Source organism: Tetrao urogallus (genome assembly GCF_951394365.1).
Source record: "Tetrao urogallus genome assembly, chromosome: 11".
Lineage (NCBI taxonomy): Eukaryota > Metazoa > Chordata > Aves > Galliformes > Phasianidae > Tetrao > Tetrao urogallus.
In genome coordinates, this window is record NC_136824.1 from 3,211,468 (window position 1) to 3,229,886 (window position 18,419).

The window sequence follows — 18,419 nt, forward strand, 5'->3', positions numbered from 1 at the left end:
GTATCCAGAGGTGGCTGGCAAAAGAAAAGATTAACGTATTAGAAGTGCAATGAAAACAAGACATTAGAGGGTTGAAAGCTGGAGTACCTGGATAAGCCACTTGCTGAGTGAATATTCCACAGATGTCTAAAGGAAGTCCCAGGTGTTTTGAATACGATGAAATGTGAAGCCGTGCTTCAGAACTTGTCTTCTTCAAGCTTTGGCTATCACTGTGGCAAGTATGTAATATTCTAATGCCTAGCTGAGCTGGTAGGATATATGTAATCATTCCCCCTAGAGATACTACTAGCAGAGGGCTTATTAGCTGGCAGAAGGGCCAACAGCTGCAAACTGTTTATACATGACAACTTCTTGGATAAATCTGAGTTTACACAGTTGTCTGTGTCCTAAGGTTTGCTGTAGAAGTGCAGATAGCATTGAGTGTTCAAACTGAAGCACAGAAGTTATGGACAGTAATTATGCAATTTCTCATGGGAGACAGGAAAAAACCCTCACACTTAGTAATAGTAAAAATAGTAATTGGCTTTCCTTTCCTCTCCCACTGATGCACCTGCTTGACCTTTTTTAATATTAAAAATAGATTTTTGATAACTGCTGCCAGTCAGTGGTATATTTGGAAAGATATGGTCCCTAAGAGAGCCACTGCTTATATATTTGCATGAACACACTGTAAGTTTAATAAATCAGTTCAACTGTCCTACTTTTTTTTCCCTTTTTTTTTTTATTACTTTGAAACAAAATATGTATTTCAAAACATTTGAGGCAAACATAATGCTGTAACATTTTGTTATAGCCAGCTTGTGACAGAATTACTCTACTAATAAGCTCTCATTTTATAAGCTGGATTTCTTACTGAGATCAGCTTCAGCAAAGTTTTCTGCCGTCTGCCATTCTAGAAGTTTCTTACCCCAGTACATTTCTGTTCCTCTGTTGTCTGATCACTAGGCTTCATGCAACAAATATCTTTAATATTTGTTATAATAAACTAAATTTAGATGTCTAGATTTTAAAATTGTTCATTGCAGATATTAGAAATTGGCTGCTCAGGACACTGAAACCAGCTAATAAAAATGAGGTGGTTAAGAGTCTGTAACTGTAAGAGTGTTAAGAGTCTGTAAGAAACTGTAACTGAGCCACAGTTTACTTCTTTTTCAGCCACTGATGAATGTACAAATCCAAGTTACTTTTCCACCACTGAGCAGTGAGATTTTTAGCACAACACAGTGTTTCTGCCAGTCCATTTCAGTGGGGATTACAACAGCTAAACAGGGACTTGAAAAGAATCATTGCTTGAAGCCTTCGTGGCGTATTTGAAATTTTAATTGATATTGAACCACTTTTAATATATTGCCTGTACTCTTAATTTGCTACACTGCATATCCCAAGCATGGAAACATTGCTTCCTTTCATTTCCAAGTGCCATGAAACATGGGATAAGTCTGATTTTTCTGAAGTTAATCAGAAAGTACCGTGAATCATTTTGAATTAAATTGGCTTGTCTGAGTGACCACTGAGCTTGATGTGCAATATTGCTTTGTTACTCCTCAGTTATATTCGTGCATGGTTAAATACAGTTGAGTGACATATTGGCAGTGGTTAAATGGAAGATGATGATATAATCAGGATTAGTAAGAGAAACAGCACCGTCAGTCAGAATCCTGCTGTGGTTGAGACTAGAAGATATAAATCAGGAGAAATATCTACTTCCCTTTCAGAATCAACTAGGAATGTTTTGTGATCTTTAAAAGAAAGAGGAGGTATGTTCATAGCTCAAGATGCACTGCAGGCACCAACAGCTGAGGTTCTGTGACCAGGTCATTGGTTTATCAGGTGCTGGGAGTGAGGTTGCAATTTCTTTGACAAGGTAACCTATTACTCCCTGAGTGATTCCTTGACGTCCTTAGAACTAATGTGAGAGCAAGTCCAGCCTTCTGTGATGATTGATGTTTAAGAAATTAAAGCTTGATGTTATTTTTTGCATCTTGTATGAATGTGGCCTTCCATGTGGCCTTCCACAGTTACCAGTTTTAATATAAACAAACATTAATGCCTAATTTTTGCGTTGCGTTCACTCTTTACTGCCAATGCTGAATTAAGAGGCTATTGCCCATCTCTTCTTTCTGTCCAGAATTCCCCTAGCAATAAATATCCCTGTCCATATTGTTGTTAAAACTCATAAAAACAGAACTGGAGTTCTTCCAGACATAAAGTTTTACACTGTTTGCACCTTGACAAATACAACTTTTTCAGCTCCAACAGAAAAAAGAAATGAGTCTCTATTGCACTAAATGCAGATAAGTCCTACCTACCCCACTGTAAGAGCAGGAAATGCATCTTGTTTTCTGTTTAATATAAGCAAATGGATTTCCTTTGAAAAAAGGCATTTGTGAAAGGTCCTCATGCTTCCCTTTCTGCAGGGTGGCAGAAGGATGTGAGGTAGCAGAATGAACTCAGCACATAGGCTACTGCATGCCAGTTAGAAATCTTGTTTTCTACGTATACTTGTTGTGTCTGTGTGCCTTCTGAAGTGTGGCTGTTTACCAGTTGAGGTATAGAAGCATCCTTAGGCTCTTCCTCTGTCTCTGATCCTTATACAAAACTCCCTGTGACTTCACTCTGGTTTTTAGGTGGCAGATGGAACAAGAGTTCATCAACAAATTACCTGTGATGCAATTACTACATTTCCAAGAAGTGCAGTGATGGTTGCTGCAGGGAATTGTCTGGATGCAGGAAAGGCATATGGAAATTATTGCTTTTCCACACTAGAAGTCTCATACTGTCACTTCTAAATTCCTTTTTGACTTGAACCTGCAAGTGCTTCTGGTGCCCACACAAACAGGCCCAGAAAATACTGCACAGCTGTCTGCAGGATGAATTTCTCTAAGTGATGGAAGACTTTTGCAGTCTGTGTTGACTTTCTGACTTGCTAGCTTTTCTGAGTTTGCTATTCTTATTTTGTGTGGGTATGAAAATAAGGGAGATTGTAACATCCTTTCAGGAGTCTCAACTTGCATGATTTCATTCCTTCTCACCAATATTAGTCTGAAAATCGGGGCAATTCCATTTGTCTAGTTGTTAAAGCTACCTGACTGTATCTGTATTCCAGCGTGGTAGTAGCAAACATTTATAGATAAGCTGCAGTGAATTTTTGAGTCTGCATGGGCAGTGAAATAATGAGAGTGACTGTGCTTAACTTGAGTTGTTACGTGTCCAATAAAACACTGAACCAACTTCTCACTACTACAATGGACGAAGTAGGTGATTTTGTGAGAAAGCTACTTAATATTTTTCCACGTTGAGTACATATTTTCATCATTCTTGCTGAATTACTGCTGTGTGTTTTAAGTTCATGAGTTGTTTCACCAACTCTTATGGGTATGTTTGCTCTATTTCTGTTGCAGGAATTGCTTACCTGGGAGGTGTCTGCAGTGCCAAGAGAAAATGTGTTCTTGCTGAAGACAATGGTCTCAATCTAGCATTTACAATTGCACATGAACTTGGGCACAAGTAAGAATTTGTATTTCAATTTCTTTCTTTACTGATGCTACTGTAAGGTACTTGCATTTAAAAGCTTACAAATGAAGTTTCTTGTGTGACATGCTCGTTATGATTTTATAAATCTGGTAGATTGATACTTAATTTTAGAAGACTTGTGTAAGTACTTCTTTGGCACACATAAAACTTCCTGTTAGATACTCCCCTGTTTTCTCCACTCTACAGTATGATTTTTAATATCTTGAAGAGGTCTCATTCTCCTGAATGATTGATGGTAATGGTTAGAGATGAATTCTGCAAATTATGCTCTAGAATAGGTCCAGGAAAACAACGTCAGCCTTATCATCTTTGAAGCTGCAAATTTTTCTTTGAAGTTCAGGTAACTGACAAGAGTTTCAGTAATACTTTGGTCACAGTTTGACCTCTGCAAGTGAAATAATGTGTAGATACTGAATTGTAAACATCAGTATTTTGGAAATACTATTAAGCATAATTATTTGATCAACAGAAATAAATTGTATGACTTGATTTATCAGCTCAATTACAGCTGATCAGCACACTTTCACTGGAGGGGAAAAAAAAAAAAGCAAAGGATACGATAATTCCCATGAGATTACCAGGTACTTTCTGCAGGTGCCCTTGAAGACCTTAAAGCTGCCTGTAAATATTCCATGGACAGAATAAAACAAGCTGACTGGAAGAGTCATTTACTACATAGTCTTAGTGCAGTTAATGAGTTAACCCAAAGGTCACCATTCACATTCACTGCTTTCCAAGCTGAATGTAATGTGCACTTACTCATAATACTTACGAACTTTTTTCCCTTTCCATCGACATCACTGTGGTTGCACTGTGTCACAGTTAGACTGTGTAATTGATGTATAGAATTAGACCAGGAACGCATTTGTACAGAGTAAGGTCTGTGCCTATGGCATTTGCAACTACTCTTTTTTCAGTGTCTCTGGATGGAAGGCAGAAAATCCTACTGTTGTTTCTTTAGTATGAAGCTATGCAGAAATTTTGTCTGCACCCTTCTGGACGCATGCTGTTAATGTGTCTACTGTATCTTCCTTTCCTGCAGAAACAAATAATTGACAGCTAAATCACAGCCAATGTGTGAAGTTCAGATCCTGCTCAGTCTCACTGCATGGCAAACAATTATTTTACAGCAGTGTGTTTCTGAGTTGCGTGGAGGATATCTATGTTACTACCAGAACTGACAAGATGAAAATGAATCGCCTGTTCACCATTCAGTGACACCAAAGGTAGCTGAGCCAAACCAAAGGTGGTTTCAGCAGAAATGAAGGATTTGGTTTTATTTGAACGGTGTGCCAAGATGTTAAACTGAGCCTAAGTTTAATAATGAATTAACCTGTGGGTAGTGTTTAGGGAAATTCAGCACTCATCTTTGGATGGGCCAAGACTAGGAGGGAAAAAAAATACTTGGGCTGCAGAAAATCCAGCTGTGTAAAAGGCTGAGGCTGCTCTGCCATGGCATTTGCCAAATTTCCCAGAAGAGCTGTCAAGCTGTTTTCCAATAATGCCTTGCAGAAAATTCACAACACAAATAAGGGATGTAATGCTTTTGGATACAACTCTCCATCTGTGAACTAAGTAGCAAACTCTATTTTCTTTTCTGAGTTACCACTCTTGGTGGTAAGGCCTTTCTCTTTTGTTTTTCTTTTTTTATTTTCTCCATCACGGAAAGCTATTTCAAGTGGTGCATATGAGATGTCTGAAAAAAGAGGTTAGCAGAGCATGACGTGGGCTGGAGGATTCAGACAAGTGAGTGCTCTCCTGTGCAGAGAATCATTGGCTTCAGCAGAGTTATAGATGCTGCTGTGGGAGGAGATGGAAAGGTTAAATAAAGGTTGCAGGTGAAGAGGGACAAGTGGCTGAAGCGATTGCATTTTGGAACAAAACTGCATCATGGGCCCCTTTACTGAGATAAAAGAGACTAGAACAGGCTCAGGCAAGAGAAGTTAGGAAGGCTGTGGGGTGCTGGAGGAACTTAGAGAGTCCTTCTGCCTACTCTTCTCTCAGTTAAGCCCATCCATGTGCATGCTAATCAAATCATGATTCATGTCAAAGGAAAAAAAAATGCTGTCTTGCTGTCTGTCTCTCATCACTCTCTGAGCATGAAGATCACCCCTCTGTGCTGTCATCTACCATTGGCCTGGCTAGTTATTTCAGATGGATCAGTTTATTGGTGCCTTTCTAGCCTTGAAGTCAATCTTTTCATTGATCTTACTAAGTTTCAGGCCTCTCCTTTTTCTCTTGGTTTTGAACTGTAACAGGGTGCTCTGAGCAATCCTGTTTCAGCAAGTCTTGTGCAAATATGAAGAACGTTTGCTGACTTTACCTTCAAAGTGGTAGAAGCATTTAAAGTGATTTTGATATGTAAGGAAACTCATTGCAGAGATAGAGATAGAGAAGCTGAGATCAGCTTCAATTTTAAAAAGAAAAATCAAGGAAAAGTAAATGCAGTTTTTTTCAAATTTTATTAAAAAAAAAAAAATCCAACCCAAACCTACATCCACGTGGGCAAAAATACAAGTTTTGGAGACCCATAATTGTGAGATTTATGGAGGGCTGATTTCTTTAGGGGTGTTGAAGAGCTAAGATTTATTACTTTTTGCCCTAAGACTAACAAGTGTCCATGGAGATCAGAAGCTCAATTTGGCATTCACAGATTGTTTCTGATGTAGACTTTGGAAAAAGTGAAGATTACTAATTGATACATCAAGTTCCTAACCTACCACTAATGTCACTTGGACTCTCTGCAAAAACACTGTTACAGACAGCTGCACTGAAAACATGGAGACGTTATTAAATAGGTCAGTCAGGATGTTGTTTATGTGTCCTATAAAAATTCATCTTCAGGCTTACCCTGTAGATGTCTGTTGCTTGATGTTGGGATGAGTGGCATAACTTTTGCCTGTTGTTTTTACGTCCCTAAATGTGAAGTGAGAGTTTTGCTCACAAAAGGAGCAGCCATTTGTAATCAGATACAGTTCTCCTTACAAAGAGCCTAGGAGGAGAAATTTTCTATTATGAGACCACAGCAGACAGGGTAAAGAGTTCTGAATATATGACGAGGCTACAAATCATGATTTTTTTGCATATATGACAGGACCCTCAGCAAGCATTGTTCCTTCATTCAGCATTGTCAGTAGTGGATGTTTTTTAAAGTAACACACTTTAATGTAACCACAGTTAGTTGGTTTTTATCCAGTTATTGCTGTGTGGAGTGCTGTGTTCTGAGCTATGATGGTAATCATAGTGGCCCCTGAAGTTTCAAAAACTTTAATTCCAAGGTTTCCAAATTATAAACAGCTTAATTTCTTGAAAACTTTCTTACTCTTCTCTTTCCTTAGACTAGTTGGGCAGCTACATTAGTAAGAGTTTAAAAATGCCCTACTGGATCCAGGGAGATCCTGAATAGTGCCTCTCTCAACCCCCATGAAGTTAATCTGAGATTTATACCCCAAGGACCACCCTGAATGACTGTGGCATTTAGAAAAATAGTGCCGTTTTCACCTCCCTGGTTCTCTTTTGGCCCTACAGCAGTGACATTGTTACCATTTTCAAGACATCCTTCAAAGAAAAAGGCAAATAAGTTTGTTTTTGTTTTCCCCAACAAAAAACTGGGCTTCATCCTTGTATCTGTTATCCTAAATGAAGTGGGTGGGCTGCAGCCAGTTGATTTTCAGGACAATACCAGCTTTGTTGCCATTCTTGCTTTTTTTTTTGTTGTTGGATTTTTTATTATTTTTTTTTATTTCAACAGCCTTGGCTTTCCTGTAGTGGGCTGGAGGGAGACTTGGGTGGGGAGAGAAGATTCCCATTCATGAGCTAGAGGAACCTGGCACTGCCTAGATGGTAAGAGCACAGCCAGAGGTGGTATGGCTGGAAGCCATGCTGTGTCAGATGCCCTTAAGAAAGTGAATCAAAATCAACTAACAATAAGCAAGATGCAGTCTGTTGCCAGCAGGCTGAAACTGCACGGCCTCAGACTTGAAGCTGAAACAGATGAGGACAAAAATGAGTCCAAAGTTTAAAAAAAAAAAAAAAAAAAAAAAAGAAAAGAAAAATGCCTCTAGTACACAAATCTAAGAGCTCTGGATTTGGAATCAGCAAAGAGAAGAATTTAGAACCATCAGGTTTCTGACTGTAACAATGATTTGCTTTAGATGTAAGTAATGATTGATCCATTTTGGTTAACATGACTTTAAGGTGTGTAATTATTTGCTGCATAATTAAGCATGGCTTTTGAGGTGTGTTTCAAAGAATAATGGTGTTGCTGGTAAGGGTAGAATGGTCTCTGGATGTTTCCTCTATGGCCTGATATCTATGCTAATAATCTTGTTAAAAATCTTGCTGTTCCAGTGCAGCACCCAGCAGGGAGATTCTGCCATGGAAATGGCTGTAAGGCAGGACAGGAAAATATTGTAGGCTGAGCGTATCTTCAGCTGAAGCAAAACACGTACAGAAAAAAGTCCTGTGACAACTTGCAGTGCCAAGTCTGGGTCAGCGTGGTGCAGGTGTAGAAGCATACTTCCTAAGAACCAAACAGGAAATTAACATCTTCCCTCCAGTGCATAAAGATTTCATCATAATGCATTTTTGAATTGAAAAGTTTCATATGGATGCTCAAGACCTCCAGAGTAGTATTTCAGCATGTAGTCCAGGACTCTAGTTGCCAACAGGCATATCTTACTCACTCCTGTCCATGTATGTTCTACCATATAGAAAACCACCTAGCAAAGAGGTGCTGATCTCATTGCTCTGTAGCTTAGTACCATTTACTTGATGGCTCAGGAATGGTGGCTGTTTGATGGCTGCCTTGTGGCTGTGTATGTCTCTCTGATGGCATTGCTGGTGGCTTGAGTGTAGATTCTGTCTTGTGGGAGCAGTGGTGCAATTCCTTCTGTGCCTTTATAAAAGTCATTGTGGCTGCTTTGGCCATGCTGCAGAAGACAATGTGCTGGAACTCGTGTCTGCCTTTGTAGGGGCTGGAAATCAAGGTCAGTTGGATCCTGTGGGGGACCAGAAATTGATGATGTGATCCCATGCAAGCTTTACTCTGACAAGCTCAGGTACTAGTAACTGTGTTGTTGCACCAAGACTTCCTAAGTAGCTGCACAGTTTCTTTCAGACAGTTAGTGTCTCAACTAAATTCTGCTAGTGCCAGCACACTCCATTTTAATCCCACTTGAGTACTGCTGTTCCAGTACACTGCAGCCCTGGGATTCTTGGGAGTGACTGACTGCTGTGTAGACATACCCTGAGGCTGGCCAAAAATGCTGGCAGCAGTCTGTACCCACCCTGGAGTTGCTAATTTTATTTTCTGCCATTTGTGTTGTAAATCAGTTGTGGAATGTCCCTCTGTTCCCATGCTCCCTTATTCCCCTCCTCCCAGGTTTCATTCTTCTTCTACAGATAATTACAAGCACATTTTCACAGTTAAACTGCTCCTCTGCACAGCTCCATGCAGACATAATGAAACACTGTCTAATTCATAATGTATCTTTATACATCAAAATTAGCATGATCAAGCCTAAATAACTATTTCATAACACGCTGATTTTGAAAGATAAGTAGATGCAACCCAAATTGTCAGTGGATGCTTATTCCACTTCAGTAACACACTGAGACTGAAAGAAAATTATTGTACACCTAAGCTTAATATTAGTAGTTTGATGACAGTTTTCTGAAAACTGCATCCTGAGTTTGTCACAAGGAAGCAGAGATCAAAGGCAGATACAGATCTAAACACATGTAAATAAATAACAATAGATCAGTGGAAACTTCTGCAGGTATGGGTGGTTTGACTTGAGATGTTGAGAAACAGGTCGAGGTGGAGCACCAGTAAACAGACCATGTGTCTGTGCCTATCATAAGTTATCTTAGTTTGTATATCTTCTGTCCTATTGAATTCCAGAAGTGGAACATTGCTGCTGTTAACTTTGGCTGGGCAGGTTGTTTTAGTAAGATCAGAATCATACGTGCGTCCTCGTGGATGATCAGTTTGAGTGCAGGGCTAAAGGTGTGAAGTTATTGGGTAGAAGCTGAGTAGAATTTGAAGCAGGCAGAAATTCTGGGGAAATCAGAGAAAAATACAACTGTGAAGGAGAAATGGAGGGGTTTGATCATGTGCTCGCCTCTGGATCATAGGATTGATTTTATTTAAGTTGTGTATAAAACTGCAAGGTATTTGCAGCTGTAATGAATAAACCTGATAATCCTAGCGTAGTGGTGAGGTGCCTTCCCTCTGTCACGTGTGTATTTTCTCATTCTTGTTGTCTTCTGAGTTTGATTGTCTGTTTATAGTATTGGAGTAAACCACATTGGAACTGTGCATGGGAACATCTACCTCCAATTGCTTCGTGGATGCTTGTGGCAAGCATTTGTGTGGTTTTGGGCAAGGATTTCTATGGTTTTACTCTATGCTTTGTGAAAGATGTCTGTGCAGTGAAGCAATGTTCTGTCACAGACCCACTAATTTCTTTGTTTTTGAGCATCTTGTACAGCTTTACTTATCCTAATAAAACTGTGCCAAACAAGCAAACAACAGTTATTTAGAAACTCTCAGACAACACAGTTTCATTTTATCAACAGCTTTGTGGCTTTGCCAGCTATGTCTTTCTTTTTGAAGGGTAATTCTGCTGAGTAAGCCAAGGCCATGTATAATAGCTGGGCTATAACGATTTGGCAAATCCTTTATATGCTTCCTGCTACTGGGATTCTGGTTTCATACTTTACTGGCTTTGCTGGCAACAGCCGTGTGGCCCCAGTGACCCAAAGCATAGGAACAGCACAAGCCCCCATTGTATGACCTCCACAGTACGCAGAAACACAGGAATTATTGGGTTTGCAAGTGCCATTTACCAAATAATCATTTGTTCTTAAACAAGGGCAGCAATCTAGCTGAAGTATTTACTTTTCCACTAGCAGCTGAGTTCCAATAGCTTGAAACCCAGGCTGTCTGCCTGGCCTGCTGAGTTCGACAGGTTCCAGGTGAAAATGACTGCATTTCTGTGGAAGATGATAAATCCCAGACTGTCATTGGAAAAGCCTTCTGTCATAACTCAGCAGCAGCAATGCCAATGGAAATGATGTTGCTTCTAAAAATGCGGTTCCCTTTACCATTATGTCAGTGGAAGGCAGCACGGTAGTGGAACAAGGTTGGCTGCCTCTTTGACTGCAGTTGTGTTGTAGAATAAAATTCATCAAGAAGTTGTTACTGGACAAACAAAATAAACAGGACCCGTTTGTTCCCAGTGACTGCTTTCCATTTCTAAGTCCTCCTAAGGTGCCGACAGGGCGTTCTGTCATGTATATCATTGCTTGAACCCCATTTTCTAGAAGAGAAGCCCTGAAGTTCTCTCAGATTTTTTGCTTTTGTTCTTGTTTGCTCTGATCTGTGTAATGGTTTGTTCTCCCTGAATTTTCTTGGTTTGAAAAGTTTCCTTCCTTTCTGATTAGTTTAGTATGTTGAGCTTTTTAGTAATGAGAGCTTTTTATCTACCTTCTTTCTCTCCTCCAAATTCTACCACAGTGCTTATTTTGCATGGCAGATCTTACCTGTGTGTGGCACAGTTTGACATTGCAGAAATTTCTGTTGTCCAGTCTCTAGCAGCTGGTGCTCACCTGCCCATGAGAATCCAGAATCTGCCTGTCTTTTCCACCTGCTGCCAGCTTGCTGTTTACCAGCATCATTATGAAGATCACTGGTAAAATGGCAAACTTCCAATATATATATATTTTTAATATTCATTTTAATTATGAACATTAAAACTAGGGAGTATAAAGAAATGCTTTGTACGAATAGTTGGCTTCCTGCTTTGGGTAGTCTTCAGACTCCAGAAAAATCCTTCCTCTCAAAAGCACCTTTCAGTGCGTAAGTTCCATCCTATCACTTTCTTTATCTGAATTAGAACTGCTTGCAGCTTGACATGTGGTAGAATTAGCTCAGGAAGACAGAACTCTTGTCTAGCATCCATTGTGAGACACTGTGATCATTGCTGTTTGACTTCTGCTAAAAATGCAGATTGCCTGCATTGAGTAGCTCTGAACAAGCATGTGAAAAACTTGGTTTTCCCACAGGAGCATTATAATAGTTACTTCTACTTTTCTGCTCATGTGCACAAGTATGAACTCCCATCTGTTCATTTTTAAGTGTCATCTTCTCCACTGAGTATATGTATGTATATATATTTTATGTCTTACTGTGTCTGTTGATATTTTCTTTTTATTGCCTTATTGCTACAGTACACGTTTGGAGGCTTATTCTGAAAGCTGTACAGTATTTTAAACCTTACCAGTTTGTAAAATGCATTATTGTGTGCACCTTCTCTGGATTATATGAGCAGGCTCCTGTAAGAAGGGTTTTATGTTTCTCTGTAATTCGTTTTCAAATTAGCACATTCAAGCCAAGGTCATTCAGAGCAATAATATCTCTTGTCAAGTTGCCTTTTTTACCTTTCTTCACGTGATGTTCTTTTACAATATGAAAGCAGTCTCGACTTCATGTTCCTTGAGGTTTGCCACCAAGCATCTCCAGTACCCAAAGAATTCCAGTTCAGTACTGCTCTGAACGTATCACTTCGAAAGAGCTTTGATACCAAGCTGTAATTTGCAGTGTTCTTGTTTGATATCAAGTCTCCCCTCTGATGGAACAAGTGAGACAAGTAACATAGTGTTCTGAACTGTTAAGTCATTTAACAGCCAAGGCCGGATGATGCAATGATTATGGCTTTTTTTTTCTCCCTGAAGCACCATCATGAAAATCCCAAGAGTTAAGGGAGCTTGTACATAAGGGGAGCATTATTAGAAACAAAATTTCTGGTAGGGGTAGAAGCATGCCTGTGTTGGTGGGAATGGCTGTGACAAGGATACAACTGAAAAATAAAATATCCTTGCAGCAGGTGCCTTCAACAGAAGGGTTTTGGCTCTTGCAAAACGATCCATTGTTGGGTTATAACTGGAACTAGAAGAATTGGGTCACATGTTCCCTGTGCAACGTTTTTTTCTAGAAAGATTTCCTTTTTTTCATTCTTGGAAGCAAAAGAGAACACGTGGGTTTGTTACTGTCCCCTGCGTTCATCTGACTTGTTGGTGACTTGGTGTGAGATATCACATCATATCATTTTTTTGCACTAGGTCTGCAACTCCACAATGATTGGCAACCTACATCAAAAGAAAGAATAAAAGAAAGAGGCTGAAAAATACTTTTTCCCCGTGAACAGGATTGCTACTGTTCTGGAAGCATGTATCCTCTGGCTTCTCTGGTTATTATCCTCTATTGATAGTTCAGGCCGGCAGTGATGAGATCCCTGTTAGAAGCCTGAGGATTATAAAAAATGATTTTAGGAGACTGGGGAAGTTAGTTGATGGAGCGGGCATACAAGCAGTGTTTGCCAGCATTCCCTTGGTGACAGGGATGAACGCTGAGATGACCAGGAAAAGCCATCTTATAAATGCATGGCTGAGAGGCTGGTGCAAGCGTAAAAATTTTGGATTCTTTGATCATGGGGTGGTCTACTCGGCATCTGGCCTGAGGTCTACTGATGGGAATTGCTTGTCTCCAAAAGGGAGACGGATACTTGCCCAGGAGCTGGCGGGACTTGTAGAGAGGGCTTTAAACTAGATAGGAAGGGGGAGGGGGATAAAGCCAGGCCTGCTAGAGAGCAGCCTGGGGAAGTGGTAGTGGGATTAGGTGAGAGGCGAGGGGCTCAGCTGAGGTGCGTCTACACTAATGCACGCAGCATGGGCAACAAACAAGAAGAGTTGGAAGCCATTGTGCAGCAGGCAAACTATGACCTAGTAGCCATAACGGAAACGTGGTGGGATTGCTCCCACGATTGGAGTGCTGCAATGGATGGCTATAAACTCTTCAGGAAAGATAGGCAAGGAAGGCGGGGTGGAGGTGTAGCTCTCTATGTTAGGGAATGCTTTTACGCTACTGAGATTATGACTGGGGACGATAACGTTGAATCCCTATGGGTAAAGATCAGAGGAAGGGCTGACAAGACAGGCACCCTGGTGGGCGTCTGTTATAGACCCCCAAATCAAGATGAAGAAACAGACGAGGTATTCTATAAGCAGCTGGCACAAGCTGCACAGTCGCCTGCCCTTGTCCTCATGGGGGACTTTAACTTCCCTGACGTATGCTGGGAGTACAGCACAGCACAGAGGAAGCAGTCTAGGAGGTTTCTGGAATGCGTAGAGGACAACTTCCTGATACAGCTGGTCGGAGAGCCCACGAGAGGAACTGCCCCACTAGACCTGCTGTTCACAAACAGGGAAGGTTTGGTGGGAGATGTGGAGGTTGGAGGCTGTCTTGGACAGAGTGATCATGAAATGATAGACTTCGTGATTCACGGTGGAGCCTGGAGGGGGAATAGTAATACTGCTACCTTGGACTTCAGGAGGGCGGACTTTGAATTGTTCAGGGGACTAATAGGGGGAGTCCCCTGGCATTCAGTCCTAGCAAGCAAAGGGGTCCAAGAGAGCTGGTTGCTCTTCAAAAAGGAAGTCTTAAGGGCGCAGGAGCAGGCAGTCCCCCTGAGCTGCAAAATGAGCCGGCGGGGAAGAAGACCGGCGTGGATGAATAGGGAGCTATTCCTGAGGCTCCGGGAGAAAAAGAGAATCTACCGCCTGTGGAAAGAGGGACAGGCCACTCAAAATGAATACAGGGAAGTTGTTAGGATGTGTAGAGGTGAAATCAGAAAGGCAAAAGCCCAGCTTGAATTTAACCTAGCTGCTGGTGTGAAAAGGAATAAGAAACTCTTTTATAAATACATTAACAGTAAGAGGAGGACAAAGGAGAATATCCACTCTTTGCTGGATGAGGCTGGGAATGTGACCACTGAAGATAAGGAAAAGGCGGAGGTTCTGAATGCCTTCTTTACGTCTGTCTTTAAAAGTCAGACCAGTTATCCTCAGGATACCCCTCTCTCTGACCTGGTAATCTCGGCCGGGGAGCACACTAACCCCCCTGCGATTCTGAAAGAAACAGTCAGAGACCTACTGCTCCAGCTGGACTGTCACAAGTCGATGGGGCCAGATGAGATCCACCCGAGAGTGCTGAGGGAACTGGCGGAGGTGATAGCCGAGCCGCTTTCCATCATCTGTCAGCGCTCCTTGTTGACTGGTGAGGTCCCAGATGACTGGAGGCTTGCCAATGTGACTCCCATTTATAAGAAAGGTCGTAAGGAGGATCCGGGGAACTACAGGCCTGTCAGCCTGACCTCGGTGCCAGGGAAGGTTATGGAGCAGATCGTCTTGAGGGAGATCATGCGGCATGTGCAGGGTGACCGGGGGATCAGGCCTAGCCAGCATGGGTTCATGAAGGGCAGGTCCTGTTTGACCAACCTGATCTCCTTCTATGATCTAGTGACCCATCTGGTGGATGAAGGAAAGGCTGTTGATGTGGTCTACCTAGACTTCAGCAAAGCCTTTGACACTGTCTCCCACAGCATTCTCCTGCAGAAGCTGGCAGTCAGAGGCTTGGATGGGTACACTCTTGGCTGGGTAAGGAGCTGGCTGGAGGGCTGGGCACAGAGTGGTGGTGAATGGAGTCAAATCCAGCTGGCGACCGGTCGTGAGTGGTGTTCCGCAGGGGTCGGTGCTGGGGCCTGTCCTCTTCAATATCTTTATAGATGACCTCGATGAGGGCATCGAGTGCACCCTCAGTAAATTCGCAGATGACACCAAATTGGCTGGAAGCGTGGATCTGCCTGGGGGTAGCGACGCCCTACAGAGGGATCTGGACAGGCTGGAGAGCTGGGCTGGAGCCAATGGGATGAGTTTCAACAAGGCCAAATGCCGGGTCCTGCACTTCGGCCACAACAACCCCAGGCGACGCTACAGGCTTGGGGCGGTGTGGCTGGAGGACTGCGTAGAGGAAATGGACCTGGGGGTATTGATTGATGCTCGGCTGAACATGAGCCAACAGTGTGCCCAGGTGGCCAAGAAGGCCAATGGCATCCTGGCTTGCATCAGAAACAGTGTTGCAAGCAGGAGCAGAGAGGTGATTGTTCCCCTATATTCAGCACTCGTCAGGCCACACCTCGAGTACTGTGTCCAGTTTTGGGCCCCTCACTGCAAGAAAGATATTGAGGCCCTGGAACGTGTTCAAAGAAGGGCAACGAAGCTGGTGAGGGGTCTGGAACACAGGCCATATGAGGAGAGGCTGAAGGAGCTGGGAATGTTCAGCCTGGAGAAGAGGAGGCTCAGGGGAGACCTCATTGCTCTCTATAACTTCCTGAAGGGAGGTTGTAGTGAGCTGGGGGTCGGCTTCTTCTCTCGTGTCATTAGTGATAGGACCAGGGGGAATGGTTTCAAGCTACGCCAGGGGAAATTCAGGCTGGACATGAGGAAGTATTACTTTTCAGAAAGGGTGGTCAGGCACTGGAATGAACTGCCCAGGGAGGTGGTGGAATCACCGACCCTGGGGGTGTTCAAGGAAAGACTGGATGTTGCGTTGAGGGACATGGTTTAGTAGGAGCTATTGGGAATAGGTGAACGGTTGGACTGGGTGATCTTTTAGGTCTTTTCCAACCTTAGTGATTCTATGATTCTATGATTCTATGACTTTTGAAGAGTTGGTGCTGGTAGAATTACGCACGTTACAGTTACTTCATGCCTCTGTCTTTTGATGTTTGCCATCTCCTCATTCCCACCTTCATGAATGCAGAATTCATCTCCAAGCCTGGGGAAGACAGCCAGCATTCCTGATTCCACAGGAACAGTGTGTTCTTCAGGCTGCCTTTTCCCCATTGCTCAGTAGTGGGTGGCTTCCTGGTGGGGTAGTGTGGGACATCTGTGGTTACTCGTGTTGCACATATTTAACAAATATGCTCAGTGTTTCTCCTTTCTCTGGAGATTTTTCTTTTAAGAGCGTCTTGTGTTGCATCTCTTGGTTCAGGTTTTATTCTCAGTAATTAATGAAGTTGACTGGAGGCTTTCGCTGTTTCCTTTGAAGTTTCAGGGAAGCGCACTCAGGTGATTACTTGCAGCTTACTTCTTAGGTTGGTAACATCTTGAAGGACAAAGCTGTCAGCTGTTCTCACTGAGCTCTTGTCTGTATTCCGTAGCACATGAACAAGTCTCCCACCGATCTGTATCAGGGTTTTGTCTTTTTCACACCCTACGATTTATATTTACTTTTCATCTGTTGAGGAAATGCAAGTCACATTTTGTGGGGTTTTGTTCTCACCCACTTCCTGGCAGTGCTGAAAGCAAGCAGCTTGTTATGTTTCAGCATGTTACTGCTGTGATGCACCAGGGTGTTCTCTGCATACAAGGAGCTGCAGATGGAGTGCAGAAGCTTTTGCTTACCATAAGAAAAAAAAAAAAAAGAGAAATGTGCAGTTTTTCTCTGCCTACTGCTGTGTTTTTTTTCATACATGGTGCTCCTTTCTGAAACCAGACTGAAGAAAGTGAGAGAGAGAAAGAAAGAGAGAAAGAAAGCATACATTTTTCATGCTCAGGAAGTGGGTCAAATCTTGTGGAGGCCAAGGGAATGGCTGAATATATACATTTTTCATGGAGATGTTACACTTTGACCCTCAGATAACTTCATTCCTGCTTTAGGCTCACAGCTCAGCAGTGATCATGGCAAGTAGCTGGAGAGAAGCTTTATTATTCAGCCTTTCTAGTCAGCAGTCACTTTGATGTATGGTATGAGTAGTTTTTGTATAGCGTTCACCCCTTCAACAGTCTTCAGACTGTTATTACAGTCCGTGACTCTTAGTGGTGCTGCTGTTGTCTCTGTGCATTGTTGGCAAGGAAAAGAAGTAGAAATGGAGATCATATGGTTGAATGACTGCTGTGAAGATGGGGTGGGTCTCTGGGGATGCAGAGGGTGTAGAAATGTACATGCTGTAAGATGATGATGGTGAGGCTCATAGTGCCAAAAAGAAAGGCTGGGTAGGAAATCTCTGTGAACTGTCATGAGCTCATAAAAGACTGTGAAACTGTTACTGTAAGTGTGGTGAGCTTCTGATCCTCTTCAGAGGATGTAAGGGCAGAGAAGGAGCACATTTAGCCCTGGGCAGTCATTGCTGTATGATGCTGGACAGTATTCCTATGATTGGATTCATTGCATAAGCCTTTCCTACGTGTTCATTGCTTGTGCTCAGCTGTGTTCCTTTCTACATTAACATGATCAAACTATTTGAGTCTGTATGTAGTAGAGAGGACTGCTGAAGCCTTTACGTGCTCACCCCCTCGTGACTGCAAGTTACACCTTGCTTTGTGGCTTTACAGATCTTCCATTAAAGAGATGAGATTCTGAACAGGTCAGGACCCCACCTGTGCTCTGAGAGATTGTACTGGTACTGAACTGTTAACTCTGCTACATAATCATATTCCTTTCTGCGTCTAAGTCATACTGCTGACAGCTCTCGCAACAGGTTGGCAGCTCTCACATTTAGAGATTTGGTTTAGGTGTTATGTTGAACTCCTTAGTGGATATTAAGATGAGAAAGAAGTGCTGTTTTGAGATAATTCTGTCTTTTCAATATGAAGTTTCCACCAAGTTTATTTGTGCACGTATTGATCAAATTCAGATTTTCCTAGGACTTTGTATTTGCTGGAGCACTCCCTTTTCTACTACCTTGTATACTACCCACTGCTGATTATTCTTACCAGAAACACTGAATCATTGCTATGTCAGGACTGCATCCCACAAATTAGATGTGACAGAGGCAGACCATAGTGATGGTGAGTGTTCAGTTGTGTTGCAGCTGGAGACTTTCATCTTACCAAAAGCCTTGGAATATCTCAAGTACTGCCTGTCCTGCTGAGAAGCAGCCCCTCTGCAGAACAGGCACCAAGGAATCTCAAGAGAGAAACTTGATGTCTATTGGAAAACGTAGTTAATAGTGTAGACCAGTATGTTATTGCTGGAGAAG

At 42.2% G+C, this 18,419-nt stretch overlaps 1 protein-coding gene across 1 annotated transcript in view; it reads left to right on the top strand.

The window, feature by feature from the left end:
- The window catches only part of ADAMTS17 (ADAM metallopeptidase with thrombospondin type 1 motif 17), a gene marked incomplete at both ends in the record, with an annotated part of 165,463 nt that overhangs the window by 58,037 nt on the left and 89,007 nt on the right, over positions 1 to 18,419 (top strand). Inside the window, one exon of the mRNA XM_079541061.1 lies at positions 3,402 to 3,507. Within this exon, the coding sequence (XP_079397187.1) occupies positions 3,402 to 3,507 (106 nt within the window). The remainder of the gene's footprint in view (positions 1 to 3,401; positions 3,508 to 18,419) is intronic.